Raw genomic sequence first — 16824 nt, 5'->3', positions numbered from 1 at the left:
GTACCCCTAAAAGGCTAGGAGTAGGGGGAGTATGGAACAGGCAGCACCCTCAAACCTTCAGAAGTATGAGATGAACCCCAACAACTTGGAAAGGTGGATCTCTCTCACACGTACCAACACAGACTATCCCCCAATTTAACTGATCCCCAAAGGTTTTTGATTAAATAGCGGAATAGAAAATATGATCCCAAAAAAGTGTATGTATATCACACGTACACAACCACACTAGGCCCCAATTACTATTGTTTGTACCCCTAAAAGGCTAGGAGTAGGGGGAGTATGGAACAGGCAGCACCCTCAAACCTTCAGAAGTATGAGATGAACCCCAACAACTTGGAAAGGTGGATCTCTCTCACACGTACCAACACAGACTATCCCCCAATTTAACTGATCCCCAAAGGTTTTTGATTAAATAGCGGAATAGAAAATATGATCCCAAAAAAGTGTATGTATATCACACGTACACAACCACACTAGGCCCCAATTACTATTGTTTGTACCCCTAAAAGGCTAGGAGTAGGGGGAGTATGGAACAGGCAGCACCCTCAAACCTTCAGAAGTATGAGATGAACCCCAACAACTTGGAAAGGTGGATCTCTCTCACACGTACCAACACAGACTATCCCCCAATTTAACTGATCCCCAAAGGTTTTTGATTAAATAGCGGAATAGAAAATATGATCCCAAAAAAGTGTATGTATATCACACGTACACAACCACACTAGGCCCCAATTACTATTGTTTGTACCCCTAAAAGGCTAGATGAGGAGTAGGGGGAGTATGGAACAGGCAGCACCCTCAAACCTTCAGAAGTATGAGATTGTGTTCACTGTACCCCACAAAGATTGAGTTCACTGCACCCCACAATGATTGTGTTCACTGCACCCCACAAAGATTGTGTTCACTGCACCTCACAAAGATTGTGTTCACTGTACCCCCCAAAGATTGTGTTCACTGCACCCCACAAAGATTCTGTTCACTGTACCCCACAAAGATTGTGTTCACTGCACCCCAAAAAGATTGTGTTCACTGCACCCCAAAAAGGATGTTGTTCACTGCACCCCAAAAAGGATGTTGTTCACTCCACCCCAAAAAGATTGTGTTCACTGCACCCCACAAAGATTGTGTTCACTGCACCCCAAAAATGATTTTGTTCACTGCACCCCAAAAAGGATTTTGTTCACTGCACCCCAAAAAGGATGTTGTTCACTCCACCCCAAAAAGATTGTGTTCACTGCACCCCAAAAAGATTGTGTTCACTGCACCCCACAAAGGATTTTGTTCACTGCACCCCAAAAAGATTGTGTTCACTGCACCCCAAAAAGGATGTTGTTCACTGCACCCCAAAAAGGATTTTGTTCACTGCACCCCAAAAAGATTGTGTTCACTGCACCCCACAAAGGATTTTGTTCACTGCACCCCACAAAGATTGTGTTCACTGCACACCAAAAAGGATTGTGTTCACTGCACCCCAAAAAGATTTTGTTCACTGCACCCCAAAAAGATTGTGTTCACTGCAGCCCAAAAAGATTGTGTTCACTGCAGCCCAAAAAGATTGTGTTCACTGCAGCCCAAAAAGATTGTGTTCACTGCAGCCCAAAAAGATTGTGTTCACTGCAGCCCAAAAAGATTGTGTTCACTGCAGCTCACACACAGAAAAATGGATGTGGATCACTGACACCTGCCTATCTCCAATCCCACACCACACAGCAATATCGATTGTAGTTTGTAGAACACAGTTTCCCTAAAATTCAGCAGACTCTGTCCCTAACAGGATTGAGAAGAGATCGTAGATCAGGATTGAGTGCAGACCCCACCCCCCACACAGCAATATCGATTGTAGTTTGTAGAAGACACTGACCCTATAATTCAGCAGACTCTATCCCTAAAATGCCTACAACTCGCCCTGCCTAAACACTCCGACCTGTCCCTCAATTCTATCCGGACACAAATGGTTTTTTCCTGCCTATCTTTCCCTAATCAGCAGCCAGCACGTTGATGTGTGCTCTGTCCCTGAATCTAAGCAGCATAATGACGCCGCTGCGGCTGCCTCGAACTTATAAAGACTTGGTCACATGCTTCAGACGGCCAATCACAGCTACTGAGACATTTGCAGGCATGGCTGGGATGGCTTAAGGCACACCAGTTAAACGATTGTTGATTGGCTGTTGAAAGCCCGCCATGAAAAGAGCGCCAAAGCATGCAAAACCCGGAAATAAAACGACCGAACACGGATTTTTACCCGAACATACAGTAAAGTGTCCGTGTCCGTGTTCGGGTACAAAAAATCCAATTATTCGGTACGAACACGAATAATACAGTCCGTGTTCGCTCAACACTAGAAATAAGGTGGAGTTCAAAGTGAATTTCTACACCTAAGTGGAGCCCCCCCTTTTAGAAGTGCCATTAACCTGGAGGGACTGGCATTTAGGAAGTTAATACAGGCAAGGAGAAATTGTGATATTACCTCCTCACTGCCTGTCAAATGCCTTTTGAAAAGTGACCTGAGCATGGATCACTTTTCAGTGGAGTGGCAGTGCCTGCTGTAAGTGCATGCAAGCCTTGGGGCTCACACTGGTGTGCTGCGGTTTGGCTGCAGTGCTGATGTACTCGTAGTTTTCCTTAGCCGCAGTCCCTTAGACTTCTTTTAGGTTGTGCATTTTTGCTGCATTTTCAGAAAGTGCACCAAAGATGCAGAATGCAGGATTTTTTGTGCACTTTCAGAACATGCAGTAAAAATGTACAGTCCAATAGGAGGTCTATGGGACGGGGGGTAACATGCAGGAAGGCTGCCAATACACCACTGCAGCCAAACCGCACCATACCAGTGTGAGCCCAGTGCATTGTCCCTTTGGCAAGGTACTGCACAGGCTGCTAGAAATAAAAATCTCTCTGCAGAGAGGGGGAGGGAGAGACAGCAGGGAGGGAGGAGAGGTGAGGAGAAACTCACTTACTTAGACATTCACTGGATTCATTTAAGGCTCTGTCTGTCAGGCCGACTGCTCAGCTTAAACTTTCCCACCCACACATCCTCTTCACAGACAGCACACAGTGTGGCCGGCCAAGAGAGGGCAGAGCAGCCTCTAGCAGCCAATCCGTGTGGAGGAGGGAGGGGCTGGGTAACTCGTTCCATAACACAGACTGTCAGCCCTGTCTGACAACACATCGCTTCATGTACAGCCGCACTCAGCAAGCTCTGGAACTGCACGTGCGCAGTTTTGAGCTGGCAAAACAGCGGCCTTTTTACAGCAAATCAGAGCGGCCCAGGGGGAAATTGTCCCCCTTCCCCTGGTCCAGTCCGCTCCTGGCCCCCACTAGCAGTCCCGCGATGCGACGTACAGGTACGATGTTTCGCCGGACAGAGTCAACCTGCTGCGGAAAAACTACTGCGGCTGGTCGGCAAGTGGTTAAAGGCAAGAACCCATTATGTGTAATGCTTATGATGCTTTCATGCCTTCACTTCACCATGCACAGGCATGCAAAATGTGGACTCAATTAATTAGCAAATAAACCTTATCTTGCAGAACCTGGCACCTTCAAAGTGAATTCAGAAGCTACAGTGCCTTGAAAAAGTATTTATAACCCTTGAAATTTTCCACATTTTGCCATGTTACAACCAAAAACATAAATGTATTTTACTGGGATTTTTTGTAATAGTCCAACACAAAGGGGCACATAATTGTAAAGTAGAAGGAAAATGATAAATAGTTTTAAAAATATTTTACAAATAAATAAATAAATATCTTTAAAAGTGTGGAGTGTATTTGTATTTAGCTCCCTATACTGTGATACCCCTAACTAAAATCCAGTGGAACCAATTGCCTCCAGAAGTCACCTAATTAGTAAATAGAGTCCACCTGTGTGTAATTTAATCTCAGTATAAATAAAGCTGTTCTGTGAAACCCTCAGAGGTTTGTTAGAGAACCTTAGTGAACAAACAGCATCATAAAGGCCAAGGAACACACCAGACAGGTCAGGGATAAAGTTGTGGAGAAGTTTAAAGCAGGGTTAGATTATAAACAAATATCCCAAGCTTTGAACATTTCACTCAGCACTGTTTATTCCATCATCCAAAAATGGAAAGAGTATGGCACAAACCTACCAAGGCATGGCCATCCACCTGAACTGACAGGTCGGGCAAGGAGAGCATTAATCAGAGAAGCAGCCAAGTGGCCAATGGCAACTCTGGAGGAGCTGCAGAGATCCACAGTTCAAGTGGGAGAATCTATCCACAGGACAACTATTAGTCGTGCACTCCACAAATCTGGCCTTTATGGAAGAATGACAAGAAAAAAAAACAATGTTGAGAGAAAGCCAAAAGAAATCCCGTTTGCAGTTTGCGAGAAGCCATGTGGGAGACACAGCAAACATGTGAAAGAAGGTGCTCTGGTCAGATGAGACCAAAATTGAACTTTTTGGCCTATGTGTGGCAGAAAACTGACACTGCACATCACCCTGAACACACCATCCACACCGTGAAACATGGTAGTGGCAGCATCATGTTGTGGGGATGCTTTTAGCAGGGACAAGGAAGCTGATCAGAGTTGATGGGAAGATCAATGGAGCAAAAGACTTGAGACTGGGGCGGATGTTCACCTTCCAGCAGGACAACAATCCTAAACATACAGCCAGAGCTACAATGAAATGGTTTAGATCATAGCATCTTCCTGTGTTAGAATGGCCCAGTCAACGTCCAGACCTAAATCCAATTGAGAATCTGTGGCAAGACTTAAAAGTTGCTGTTCACAGACCCTATCCATCCAATCTGATAGAGCTTGAGCTATTCTGCAAAGAACAAAAAAACGGCAAAAATTTCACTCTCTAGATGTGTAAAGCTGGTAGAGACATCCCCAAACAGGCTTGCAGCTGTAATTGCAGTGTAAGGTGGTTCTACAAAGTATTGACTCAGGGGGGCTGAATACAAACGCAGGCCAGACGTTTCACATATTTATTTTGTAAAAAAATTTGAAAACCATTTATCATTTTCCTTCAATTATGTGCCACTTTGCCTTGCTCTATCACATAAAATCCCAATAAAATACATTTACTGTATGTTAGTTTTTTTTACTGTATATAACTGTATATCCAATAGGAAAATTCAATCTCCCTATTTATCCTGGGGATTATTGCCACTGGGACTGAAAGTGATGGAACATCCAAAAGGTTTTAATTGTCACCAGAACCAGGGGAAGTCTTGTAAAAGGGACACTTGATCTTGATTTATCTCACTTTAAAGAGATTTCTTCTCACTTCCTTATGTGTGTATAGGACAAGAAGTGAAAGGAAATCCCTTGATAGGAAAAGAAACAGCTGTTACTCTGTCCAAAATGTATGTACTTTAAATTTTAATTCAAGATGTTCAAAGGGGTTAAGTAGGTAATCATTTATAAGTAAAGGATTAAACATCTCATACCTATCTTGTTATTTTTTTGTGTGTTAAGGAGAAAAACAACCCCAGTTTCAGCATGGTGAATATGTTACAAACAATATTAAACCTGTTTGTTGCTGGGTCAGAAACTGTCGGTAACACTCTACGACACGGATTCCTGGTGCTTCTGAAGTATCCTGACATACAAGGTAAATGGCTTCCCTGGAGGCTTTTTTGTTTTGAGATCCTTGCAGCTTATTCTGCTAATGAAATTATTAGTAGACACCGTGGATCTTATCCTATGGACAGCACAACGTGACCCTGGCTCTCAACCTATAGCCCTTTGGTACTTGTTTTACAGCCCTCAAAAATCCCATTCAGTAGTAAGAGTATCAATTTGTAAAGCAACTGTAATGACGTTGATCTCTAGGAATCTCTTATAGCAGACCCCATCCTCTAACTATCTCCTTCCACGTCTCCACTGTTCATCTGCATCTGTAGCAGTGTTGCCAACCCCCGAGAGGGAAATTTACTGGCAGAACGTCCAAAATTTACGGACGGCACCAATTTTTTACTGGCAGTGCAAAAATGTACATAAACAGGCTGTTTTCAGTGCTAAACCGTGCAAATATCAATACTTAAACTATAAACATGTAGATAGAGCTATTAGCAACGTGTTTAGGTTAAACAAAAGTCAAAAAACATATTTCTCCATTAACATGAAGATCAGGTTAATATAACCCAGCCAGCACAGCGTTCCCCCATATATCAGAGTCCACTGCATTCTCCTTTACATCAGAGTTCCCTTTTAAATCAGGGTCCGCAGAGTTCCCTCTTCGCACTGTAAGGGGAGAATCCTGCAGACTCTGATGTAAAGGGGAACGCCAGGAACTCTGATGTGGGGGGCAATCTTGTGACCAGAGACCACCTTACACAGAGTGAATACATTAAGATATGGGGGGGGGGAGGTTACTAATATAGAGGGATCTTTATATCAGTGCCCCCTTACATCAGTGACCCCCCCCCCCCCATCAGACTGGTCTGGTGGCTCTGTCACTGACCTCCTCTCAGGTGCACTGTGCAGGGCTCAGTCAGATGACCCCTGTCTCCACTCCGCAGGCCCCGCACATCTGACTTCTCCTGTGACCCCCCATCCTGGCAGCGCTCTCACTCTTGACTCCTCTCCAGAGTCCAGACTCCCCTGCAGACATGATAAAAGACAAGAGATGGTCAAAGACTGCGGACATGGTACAGGAAGTGGTCAGAGACTGCGGACATGGTACAGGAAGTGGTCAGAGACTGCGGACATGGTACAGGAGGTGGTCAGAGACTGCGGACATGGCACAGGAGGTGGTCAGAGACTGCGGACATGGTACAGGAGGTGGTCAGAGACTGTGGACATGGTACAGGAGGTGGTCAGAGACTGCGGACATGGTACAGGAGGTGGTCAGAGACTGCGGACATGGTACAGGAGGTGGTCAGAGACTGCGGACATGGTACAGGAGGTGGTCAGAGACTGCAGACATGGTACAGGAGGTGGTCAGAGACTGCGGACATGGTACAGGAGGTGGTAAGAAACTGCGGACATGGTACAGGAGGTGGTCAGGGACTGCGGACATGGTACAGGAGGTGGTCAGAGACTGCGAACATGGTACAGGAGGTGGTCAGAGACTGCGGACATGGTAAAGGGGGTGGTCAGAGACTGCGGACATGGTAAAGGGGGTAGTCAGAGACTGCGGAAATGGTAAAGGGGGTGGTCAGAGACTGCGGACATGGTAAAGGGGGTGGTCAGAGACTGAGGACATGGTAAAGGGGGTGGTCAGAGACTGCGGACATGGTACAGAGGGGTGGTCAGGGACTGCGGACATGGTACAGAGGGGTGGTCAGGGACTGCAGACATGGTACAGAGGGGTGGTCAGGGACTGCAGACATGGTACAGAGGGGTGGTCAGGGACTGCAGACATGGTACAGAGGGGTGGTCAGGGACTGCAGACATGGTACAGAGGGGTGGTCAGGGACTGCAGACATGGTACAGAGGGGTGGTCAGGGACTGCAGACATGGTACAGAGGGGTGGTCAGGGACTGCGGACATGGTACAGAGGGGTGGTCAGGGACTGCGGACATGGTACAGAGGGGTGGTCAGGGACTGCGGACATGGTACAGAGGGGTGGTCAGGGACTGCGGACATGGTACAGAGGGGTGGTCAGGGACTGCGGACATGGTACAGAGGGGGGGGGGGTCAGGGACTGCGGACATGGTACAGAGGGGGGGTCAGGGACTGCAGACATGGTACAGAGGGGGGGGTCAGGGACTGCGGACATGGTACAGAGGGGGGGTCAGGGACTGCGGACATGGTACAGAGGGGGGGTCAGTGACTGCGGACATGGTACAGAGGGGGGGTCAGGGACTGCGGACATGGTACAGAGGGGGGGTCAGGGACTGTGTACATGGTACAGGAGATGGTCAGAGCTCTCCACATGAGTGTCCTCCTCCTAAGTCCCCTTCACCTCTCCACAGCCACAAACATCAGTGACATTACTAGTGCAGAGTGAAGCTGTGACACTGCCTGTGGAGAGGTGAAGGGGGCACAGGAGAAGGACACTGATGTCCTCTGCCCCCTGACTCATCTCTCTACTCCAGTCTGCTCCTGCTAGCTGTCGGAGGCTCGGAGCCCCAGCACTTACCAGTCCTCTGCCTCGGCTGTCACAGTCTGTGACTGCTCTGTCCACTCCACCATCCATTCAGCATCTCCTAGTTCACTCCACTCCAGTCCACAGACAGAGTGAGTGACTCAGCCAGCAGCACTTACCAGTCCTCTGCCTCGGCTGTCAGTCTGCGACTGCTCTGTCCACTCCACCAGGCATCCATTTAGCGGCAGCATCTCCTAGTCCACTCCAGATAGAGTGACTCTGCATTGTCGCTGGCGGCCGGTGCGGCGACGGGAAAACTTAAATTATGGCAGGGGCGGGCCGGGGGCGGACTTAGGGGCGGGCGCAGGCGGGCAGTGCAGTGACACTCGTCCAACGAACAGTGCGAGTCTGGCAGTCTGCATCGCTGCGAGTGCGAGAGTCGAGAGAAGAACTCGGGGATCTCCGGAACTGCGCGCCGCGCATGCGCAGTTCTGACAGTGCCGCCGCCGCAGTAGATTTACGGGCACTTTTCTCCTGCAACGGGCATTTACGGGCAGGAGAAAAGTGCCCTTTTTTTACGGGCTGTCCATAAATCTACGGGCGGTTGGCAACACTGAGTAGCATATCTTCTAACTGTCTCCTACAGCATGCCCGCAGTCTCTTACCACACCTGTAGCATATCCAAAGTCTCTGACCATCTCCTGTAGTATGTCTTCAGATGCTAACCATCTTTTTGTAGCATTACATATGTGAGGTCTTTTGGTGGAGTTAGGGGCTAAAGCAAGGTTTTCTATACTAATAACTGAAATTGAAAATCAATAGTTTAGATCAGTGGTCCCCAACCTGTGGCCCCTGGACCGGTTGCAGCCCTTTGATTGCCCTAACTGGTCCTTGGGGTACTTTTCTACCTCTGAAAACCAATGATGGAGCACAATTCCTCCCACAAAAACTTTAATGGCACACTATTCATCCCACTGACACTAATAATGTGGAACTATTCCTTCCACTAATGCTGATGATGGGGCTCTATTTTTCCCACTGACACCAATGCTAAGGCACTTTTATCCCACTGACATCTATGATAAGGCATTATGCTTTCCACTGACACCAATGATAGAGTACTATTCCTTCTACTGAAAATAAGGATAGGCCACTATTCCTCCCACTGAAACCAAAGATTTGGTACTATTCTTTCAACTGAAACCAATGATGGGGCACTTTGCCTCCCCCTGATACCAACATAAGCGCACTATTCCTCCCTCTCACACCATTGTGATGAGGACTATTTCCCCCAATGACAAAAATGATGGGACATTATTTCTTCCTCTGACACCAACAATGGTCCATGGGCTAGGTCATTTTTTACTCCTAATGATGCTGGGGCATTTTCTACTCCTGTTACCATAGTCTCGTTCCACTAAAGTCTGAAACACAGTGAACTTAAACTTTGTTTAACCCCTTGGCCCCGGGACCTCCTAGCCCTTTAATGGGTTTCAGATGCCGGCAGGGGGGTTATAATCACGTGACCGCCGCGATTGTCTGTCACAACCGTCATATGATTTGGAAAGCCCCCGATCGCAGGCAGCAATCAGGAGCCTTACCTTAGCCACTGCTAACTTTGTCAGGAGTGTGCGCTCCCTGCACAGCTGTGTTTTCAATATGTTACGCAAATATGCGGCCGCTCGGCGCCAAGGCCCACCTGCCAAGAGGTAGCATATTTGCGTGCCCTGAAGAAAGGAAAGACACTGCTCCAGGTGTATAGTGTGTGGTGATTGCCAGGAGATAGGATATCCAATAGAGTGCTGGCCCCGGCCCGCCTCCGTGTGAACACTTGTAGGAAAAGAAATAGCAGCACATCCAGGGATTCCAATAGGTTTCAAATACCTTTATTTCCAAAAAGTTGCAAGTGATGACACCAAAGACACCAACATGAAGTCTCGTAGACGCGTTTCACACATACATCTTGTGCTTAATCATTACCATATTTGCGTGCCCGTTGGCGCCAAGAGGTTAGAAATATTTGAGGACCACGAGTTTAGATGGTTCTTGGTAGCTGTATATTTTTTGTATATTTTGATGAAGACAAAAGACTAGTCAAATGAATAGCTGGGATGCTAAAAGATGAAATATCTGTCAAAATTGTTTTTCACTAAAAAATTCTTAGATGATAATTATCAATGTTATAGTACATCAAGTAGTATTAAATGTTTACTGACAATAAGGTGTCTATTTATTCTATTAAAAAGTGAAATTCAAAAAAGAAAAGTTGGCTCAGATTTGGGTACATACGTTTTGAGGCGATGACGCTAATTCTACTGATAGTGGAAATAAAAAAAAAATCCTGACTGATGACTTGATCATAAAAAGTTGTCTCCTTTTATTTGGCATCTATAGGCGATAGGGAATTATTAAAAAGTGTCTCAGGCAAATATTTTTTTTTTTCTTTCTAAGCTGTATGAAAAAAAAAAAACTATAGAAGCTTGTTGGTTGCTATTGACACATTTCAATAATTCCCCCATTGTCTTAGAGCAGGGGTCACCATCATGTTCAGTATAAGAGCCACAACGTATGTTTTTCAAATCATTTCAGGCTGAAAAAAGAATCCCCATCAAAGTCCTCCCTTAAATCATGGCCTTCATCTTAAGCCCTCAAGATCCCTACTAGATTATCTATCAGGGTCCCTATCATTGCCCCCCCTCCTTACATCACAGTCCCCATCAGAGCTCCCCCTTTCATCAGAAGTAGAGACCATAAGCATCCTCTGCTGACATTAATACAAAATCAGTGCACATTGCAGATACGCCACTGACCTTAGCTACCAGCCGGATAAAATCTTGTAGCTAGCCAGTTGTGGCCTGTGAGCCGTTGTTTGGAAACCCCTGCCTTAGTGTATGAAATGTATACAGTACACACAAACTAAATACATACATTAACCTTTCACAGCCAAAATCCAGGAAGAAGTACACAAAGTGATTGGTGAAAATCGCTCCCCCAACATCGATGACCGGACTAAGATGCCATATACCGATGCTGTAATCCATGAGATCCAGAGATTCTGTGATGTGGCTCCAATGGGTCTTCCTCATGCAGTTACACGGGACACAGAGTTCAGAGGATATACTATTCCAAAGGTGGGTTATATTTTTTTTTTTACTATATACAGTATCTCACAATAGTGAGTATATCATTTTTATTGTTTTCTGGATAATTTTTCAAGCAAAAAGTTATCATACAGAATGTGTCAAACAGCACTTATATTGGAAGAATGGCAAATACAGTACGTGCGGTTCATCTGATAATAATAATTTGTACTCTTAAAGTAATAGTTATTTTTACGCATGGACGAACAATTGGACCATTTTACAGTTTAACATTTTACCAATTCTAAATTCCTAGTCAAAAACCCATTCTGAGCAATTTAGAGTATAATAAAATAAGATGGAAATATGAATAAAATAAAAACGAAAATATAGAATTAAAAAAAAATATATAAAAACATTTGTATATCTTTTATACTGCAATGTATTGTTTGTACAATTACCTTTATTATTATCCTTACAATACAGTATGTTCAAGATAAAAATTTATGTAAAATCTGTTTATTTTCAATAAACGTTTATTGTGAAAAAAAAATAATAAAAAAAAAAAAAAAATATATATATATATATATATATATATATATATATATACACACACACACATACATAAAAAAATGATATATATATATATATATATATATATAATAAAAACAAAAAATATAAAAATAAAGAGAGGGGAGGAAAAGTAATGACTGCAACTGTTGTACATTTGTGTAAGAAAAGAATATTAAAGTCCAGAAGCTGAAGTGTTATGGATTACGTAAGGATTACAGTTAAGAATTTAGTGTTGGGGATGATATTAGAGTTTGTGAAGGAAATTAATTTCAAGGTTGCTTGCACTTGAGCGGTATAGTTAGTTTTAAACAAACAGTAATGAAGTGGTTTACTTCGAAGAGGAATATTGCTTCAACTGGTGGCTATAGCACCATTTAGGACACCTGATTTATTTATTTATTTATTTTTTCATCTAAACTCGTTCATTTTTTTATTTTTTATTTTTTTTTGCCTAGTTAAAAGTGTCTGCCTGTTATACTGTGACTCAGATCATGTCATTCAGCTCCATAGCTGGAAAGTTTTGACGTATGTTTGTGTATTTAGGGTACAGATGTCTACCCACTGCTGTGTTCTGTGCTGCGGGACCCCAAACATTACGCTACACCCAACAAATTTAATCCTGGACACTTCCTGGATGAAAATGGAGGTTTAAAGAAGAACGAGGCATTCATGCCCTTTTCTGCAGGTACTATTGTTTTACTATATAAAGCTTAACAAAATACGCACTACCAGATCAACCCCCTTTTTCTACAAATTTTAAGCTGCCCGCACCTCAATTTATACAAGCAGAAAAGCAAAACTTTAAATTTTTATAGTGCAATGCTTACCCTTTAAACAATCAAATATACAGAGGTGTTCTAACATGAACACAACATCACTCCCAAAAAAAAAAGTGTAAATCACTATTTTTCAGTGATACCAAACAGTCAAAAATGACAATTAAATAAATCAATAAATAAAGTGTTCAGGTGTTAGACAAATTTCATTGGAATCTTATAATTCACACGTGCCAAATTTTCTTCTTAAATGCCATGCATCTCTCCACTCTCCAAATTTTCTAAAGTGAGAAATTCCTTTTTTGTCACTCTACCCTTGCGACCTAAAAGTGCTATTTTGCTGCGATTTTGTCGCAATTTTGACTGGACTTGAAGCAATGCCTATGTCTTTGGACCTCAAAACGCAATAAAATCGGCCCAAAGTAGTGCAGAGACTACTTTGAAGTCATTGCGACTTGAGGTTGTACAAATATGAATGGTACTCATTGGAAATCATGGAGTACGACTTGTCATGCGACTTTGCAGTCGCACAAGTGTGAAAGGGGCCTTAGTAGAACTATAGATACAACTTTTTTCAACAATTTCTGGGAAGACTGTCCACAAGGTTTAGGAGTGTGTCTATGGGAATTCTTCCAGAAGCGCATTTGTGAGGTCAGGCACTGATGTTGGACGAGAAGGCTTGGTTCTCGTCAGTCTCCACTCTAATTCATCCCAAAGGTGTTCTATTGGGTTGAGGTTAGGATTCTGTGCAGGTCAATCAAGTTCCTCCACCCCAAACTCGCTAATCCATGCCATTATGGACCTTGTTTTATAAAGCATATATATATATATATATATATATAATCAGATTTTCCCTGCTCGATTAGTGCTGCAGGCTATAACCTGTCTGATCAGTGTATTCTAACGGTGGGGAAGTCTCCCCGCTGTCAGAATACAATAACTCAGGGCAGGGCCGGCCCTTCCATGGGTCCCGGTGGGACCATGGGACCCAGGCGGCACTTAGAGAGGGGCGGCCCCAGGCCGCCTCTTCTCTTCTTCGGCTTTTGCTACAAAAAAAAAAAAAAGGTCCGCGGCCGGCCTGACATGCACACTGCGCATGTGCCGCCACCCCCGCCGCTCGGGAAAGCCCGTAAACGTTCGGCTATTTCCGGAAATATCCGAACATGTACGGGCTTTACCGAGCGACGGCGGCACATGCTCAGTGTGCAGGTCAGGCCGGCCGCGGACGTGTTGACGGATTTGTGCCGGGCGGCACAAATTTTAAATCCTAAGGCGCCTTTAGAAAGAGGTAAGTGAGACTGCTCCTCAGCCACACTACCTGCCATTATGCGGGGCTGCAGGCATACTACAGAAGATGCAGTGCTGCGGGCATGGTACATGCCCGCAGCACTGCATCTCCTGTAGTATGCCCGCAGCCCCGCATTCTCTTGTACCATGCCAGCAGACCCACATTCTCCTCTACCATGCCCGCAGCACTGCATTCTCTTGCACCATGCCCACAGACCCGCATTCTCCTCTACCATGCCCGCAGCCCTGCATTCTCTTGTACCATGCCCGCAGACCCACATTCTCTTCTACCATGCCCGCAGCCTTGCATTCTCTTGCACCATGCCCGCAGACCTGCATTTTCCTCTACCATGCCCGCAGCCCCGCGTTCTCTTATACCATGCCCGCAAACCCGCATTCTCCTCTACCATGCTGCAGCACTACATTCTATTGCACCATGCCCGCAGCCCCGCATTCTCCTGTACCATGCCTGCAGCCTTGCATTCTCCTGTACCATGCCCACAGCCCCACATTCTCCTGTACCATGCCCGCAGCCCTGCATTCTCCTGTACCATAAACCGCAGCCCTGCATTCTCCTGTACCATGCCCGCAGCCCCGCATTCTCCTGTACCATGCCCACAGCCCCGCATTCTCCTGTACCATGCCCACAGCCCTGCATTCTCCTGTACCCTGCCCGCAGCCCTGCATTCTCCTGTACCATGCCTACAACCCCACATCCTTCTGTACCATGCCCGCAGCCCCGCATTCTTCTGTACCATGCCCGCAGCCCTGCATTCTGCTGTACCATTCCTACAGCCCTGCATTCTTCTGTACCATCCCCGCAGCCCTGCATTCTCCTGTACCATGCCGCAGCACTGCATTCTCCTGTACCATGCCTGCAGCCCTGCAGGGCACTGTGGCACTGTAGACAGTAGAAAGCCTGGTGCGCCCATCTGCCCAGTGTCTACTGCTCTGTCCTGCTCCTGCTGTCACTCCGTACACACTCACACCCCTCTGACTGCTTTCATAGTCCTATAGAATGTGGGGGCCTCTTGGAGGGCGTGAATTTTTTTTTTTTTTTGGGGGGGGGGGGGGGCAGCATTTCATTCTCGGACCCAGGCAGCACAATGTCTTGGGCCAGCCCTGACTCAGGGGGAAGGAATCCCCCCATCCACATCAAGTGTGGTTGGAGGAATCAAGTCGATTTTCTGCATTACATCCACAGGTTGAATAAAAAAAATCTGTCTCATCTATGAGTTGCCTACTCTGATCATTTATACCTCAATGGAGTAATCAGCAGACAAATAGAGAACAGTTAGCACTTGTCTTTGTCTTCAAAAAACATAGACTGTTAAAAATCTGGACCCTGAAAAAAAAAAAAAAATTAAGGTAATTTAGAAAAATGATTTATGTATTGAAAACCCATCTGTTGGGTTTTAATTAGGAAATTCCAATTTTGACAATAAACGGATAGGGTTGGGTTTTCTCTTTAGAAAACCTTTAGAATGCCCTTCCAAATATAGATGGTAAATCAATCATTACTTTGTAAAAAATAAAAAATAAATAAATCTAAAGACTTACAGACTTAAAAAGTTATGCAATACTAACTAAAGTTTCTCTCTATTTGATTCCCAATATTATTTCCATTTTGTTCACACAGGGAAGCGGGCTTGTTTGGGAGAAGGTCTGGCTCGAATGGAGCTATTTATTTTTCTCACATCCGTATTGCAGAGTTTTACATTGTCCTCTGAGATGACCTTCACAGAAGAAGACATCAACCCTAAAATGAGTGGTTTTGGCTGCCAGTGCATCACATACCAGCTCTCATTCTACCAGCGCTAAATAGAAACTCTGGGGACTACATTTAAATGCACCATTTCCTGCACCACTTAGATACTATGATACTATGTTAGCATTTCACCTTAATCATTCCTTCTCGACAATTATTTAGGCTCTGATCAGGCAGATCAACTGTATACTGATAGCTGTTTTACTTTGTCGCTCAATTTTTTTTAAACAAGTTTATTAAGATTAAATAATTATGTACAGCCTTCATACAAAAATGTTTTGGTAATTGTAGCTTTCTGGTTGGTGTCTCCAAGGCTTGGGGTGTGTGGACATTTCAGCTTATGTGTCCTAATAGAGTAGATATCTTCTTTTCCTGATAGACTCCCATGACAGCATACGTTTGGGTAGCTCCGCTCTCACTCTCACCCCATAGGACCCCACTCCCATTAATTTTTAGGCTGAGCCAGAGGCCGCGTTCCTTTTTTGTCCTCCTTTTGGAAGATGTGGAGACGGGGTCTCATGCGGGACAGATATGAGGAGCATCTTAGGGTGTCCTGTGGTATCCTGAAGTTTCCAGGATGGCTCCAGTAATCACTGAGTGCCCAGCTAACAGCAGGGTAGTGAATGGCACATTGCACAGAAGATTGACACCTGTGATATGGAAGCTCTGCCAATGTTGACCTCTTAAGTGTGCCCAGCATGATAATGTGTTCCGCTGTTCCTGCCTCTGGGGTTCAGGTTGCATGAGTTGATTTCCCTTATGCTCTCCTATATACTCCTTTCAATGGACTTTTGTTTTATGTATTTACTTTCCTTACCTGGCTTTAGTGTCTTCTGGCCTCTCATGGCGGCTGGAACACTTCTGCGTCCCACACCATCACTCTCCGCCACACCAGTGACTTTCGGGTGGTACCGCACATACGCTGGTCCTCAGGCTGAGCTGAGGCCTGGTTCGCGCATGTGCGGTAGCGTTTTCCACATTCCAGCCAGCTGGGTTTTTTGTGCATGCGCAGCGGACGGTGGGGGGGATGCATCCCAGAGAGGATTTTAAAAGCTGACAGGTCCCTAGGTATAGTTAGGATTCCCTTTTCCGCAATCTTGGCAGCCCCAAGTCTGTGCTCCAGCCAGGACAGGTGAGTGGTTAGGCTTTTTCTTTACACCCCCCCCCCCCCCCCTCCACAAACCCTCGCTGCTTGGACATCTTTTATCTGGGTCATCAGACAGCGATGATTTGGATGACAACTGTTACTATTCATTGGTCACCCCTCTGGTGCAAGTAGTAAGAAAAGAGGTTTTGAAATGGGAAGATCCAGTGGAGTCCCCCTCAAAGCAGAGGAAGTATT

The 16824-nt window shown here is 45.2% G+C and overlaps 1 protein-coding gene across 1 annotated transcript in view; it reads left to right on the top strand.

Annotated features, from left to right (window-relative positions):
• Nucleotides 1-15582, top strand: part of LOC309559486 (cytochrome P450 2G1-like) — a 61903-nt gene extending 46321 nt beyond the window's left edge. Inside the window, exons 6-9 of the mRNA XM_082262760.1 lie at nucleotides 5442-5577; nucleotides 10942-11129; nucleotides 12195-12336; nucleotides 15354-15582. Of these exons, the coding sequence (XP_082118886.1) occupies nucleotides 5442-5577; nucleotides 10942-11129; nucleotides 12195-12336; nucleotides 15354-15535 (648 nt within the window). The 3' untranslated portion in view covers nucleotides 15536-15582. The remainder of the gene's footprint in view (nucleotides 1-5441; nucleotides 5578-10941; nucleotides 11130-12194; nucleotides 12337-15353) is intronic.
• Nucleotides 15583-16824: the final 1242 nt, after the last annotated feature.

The sequence above is a fragment of the Pelophylax lessonae genome (genome assembly GCF_965119305.1).
Source record: "Pelophylax lessonae genome assembly, chromosome: 7".
In the NCBI taxonomy this organism is placed as follows: domain Eukaryota; kingdom Metazoa; phylum Chordata; class Amphibia; order Anura; family Ranidae; genus Pelophylax; species Pelophylax lessonae.
The sequence above is the reverse complement of the archived record's forward strand: the minus strand, read 5'-3'. Positions and strand labels throughout refer to the sequence as shown.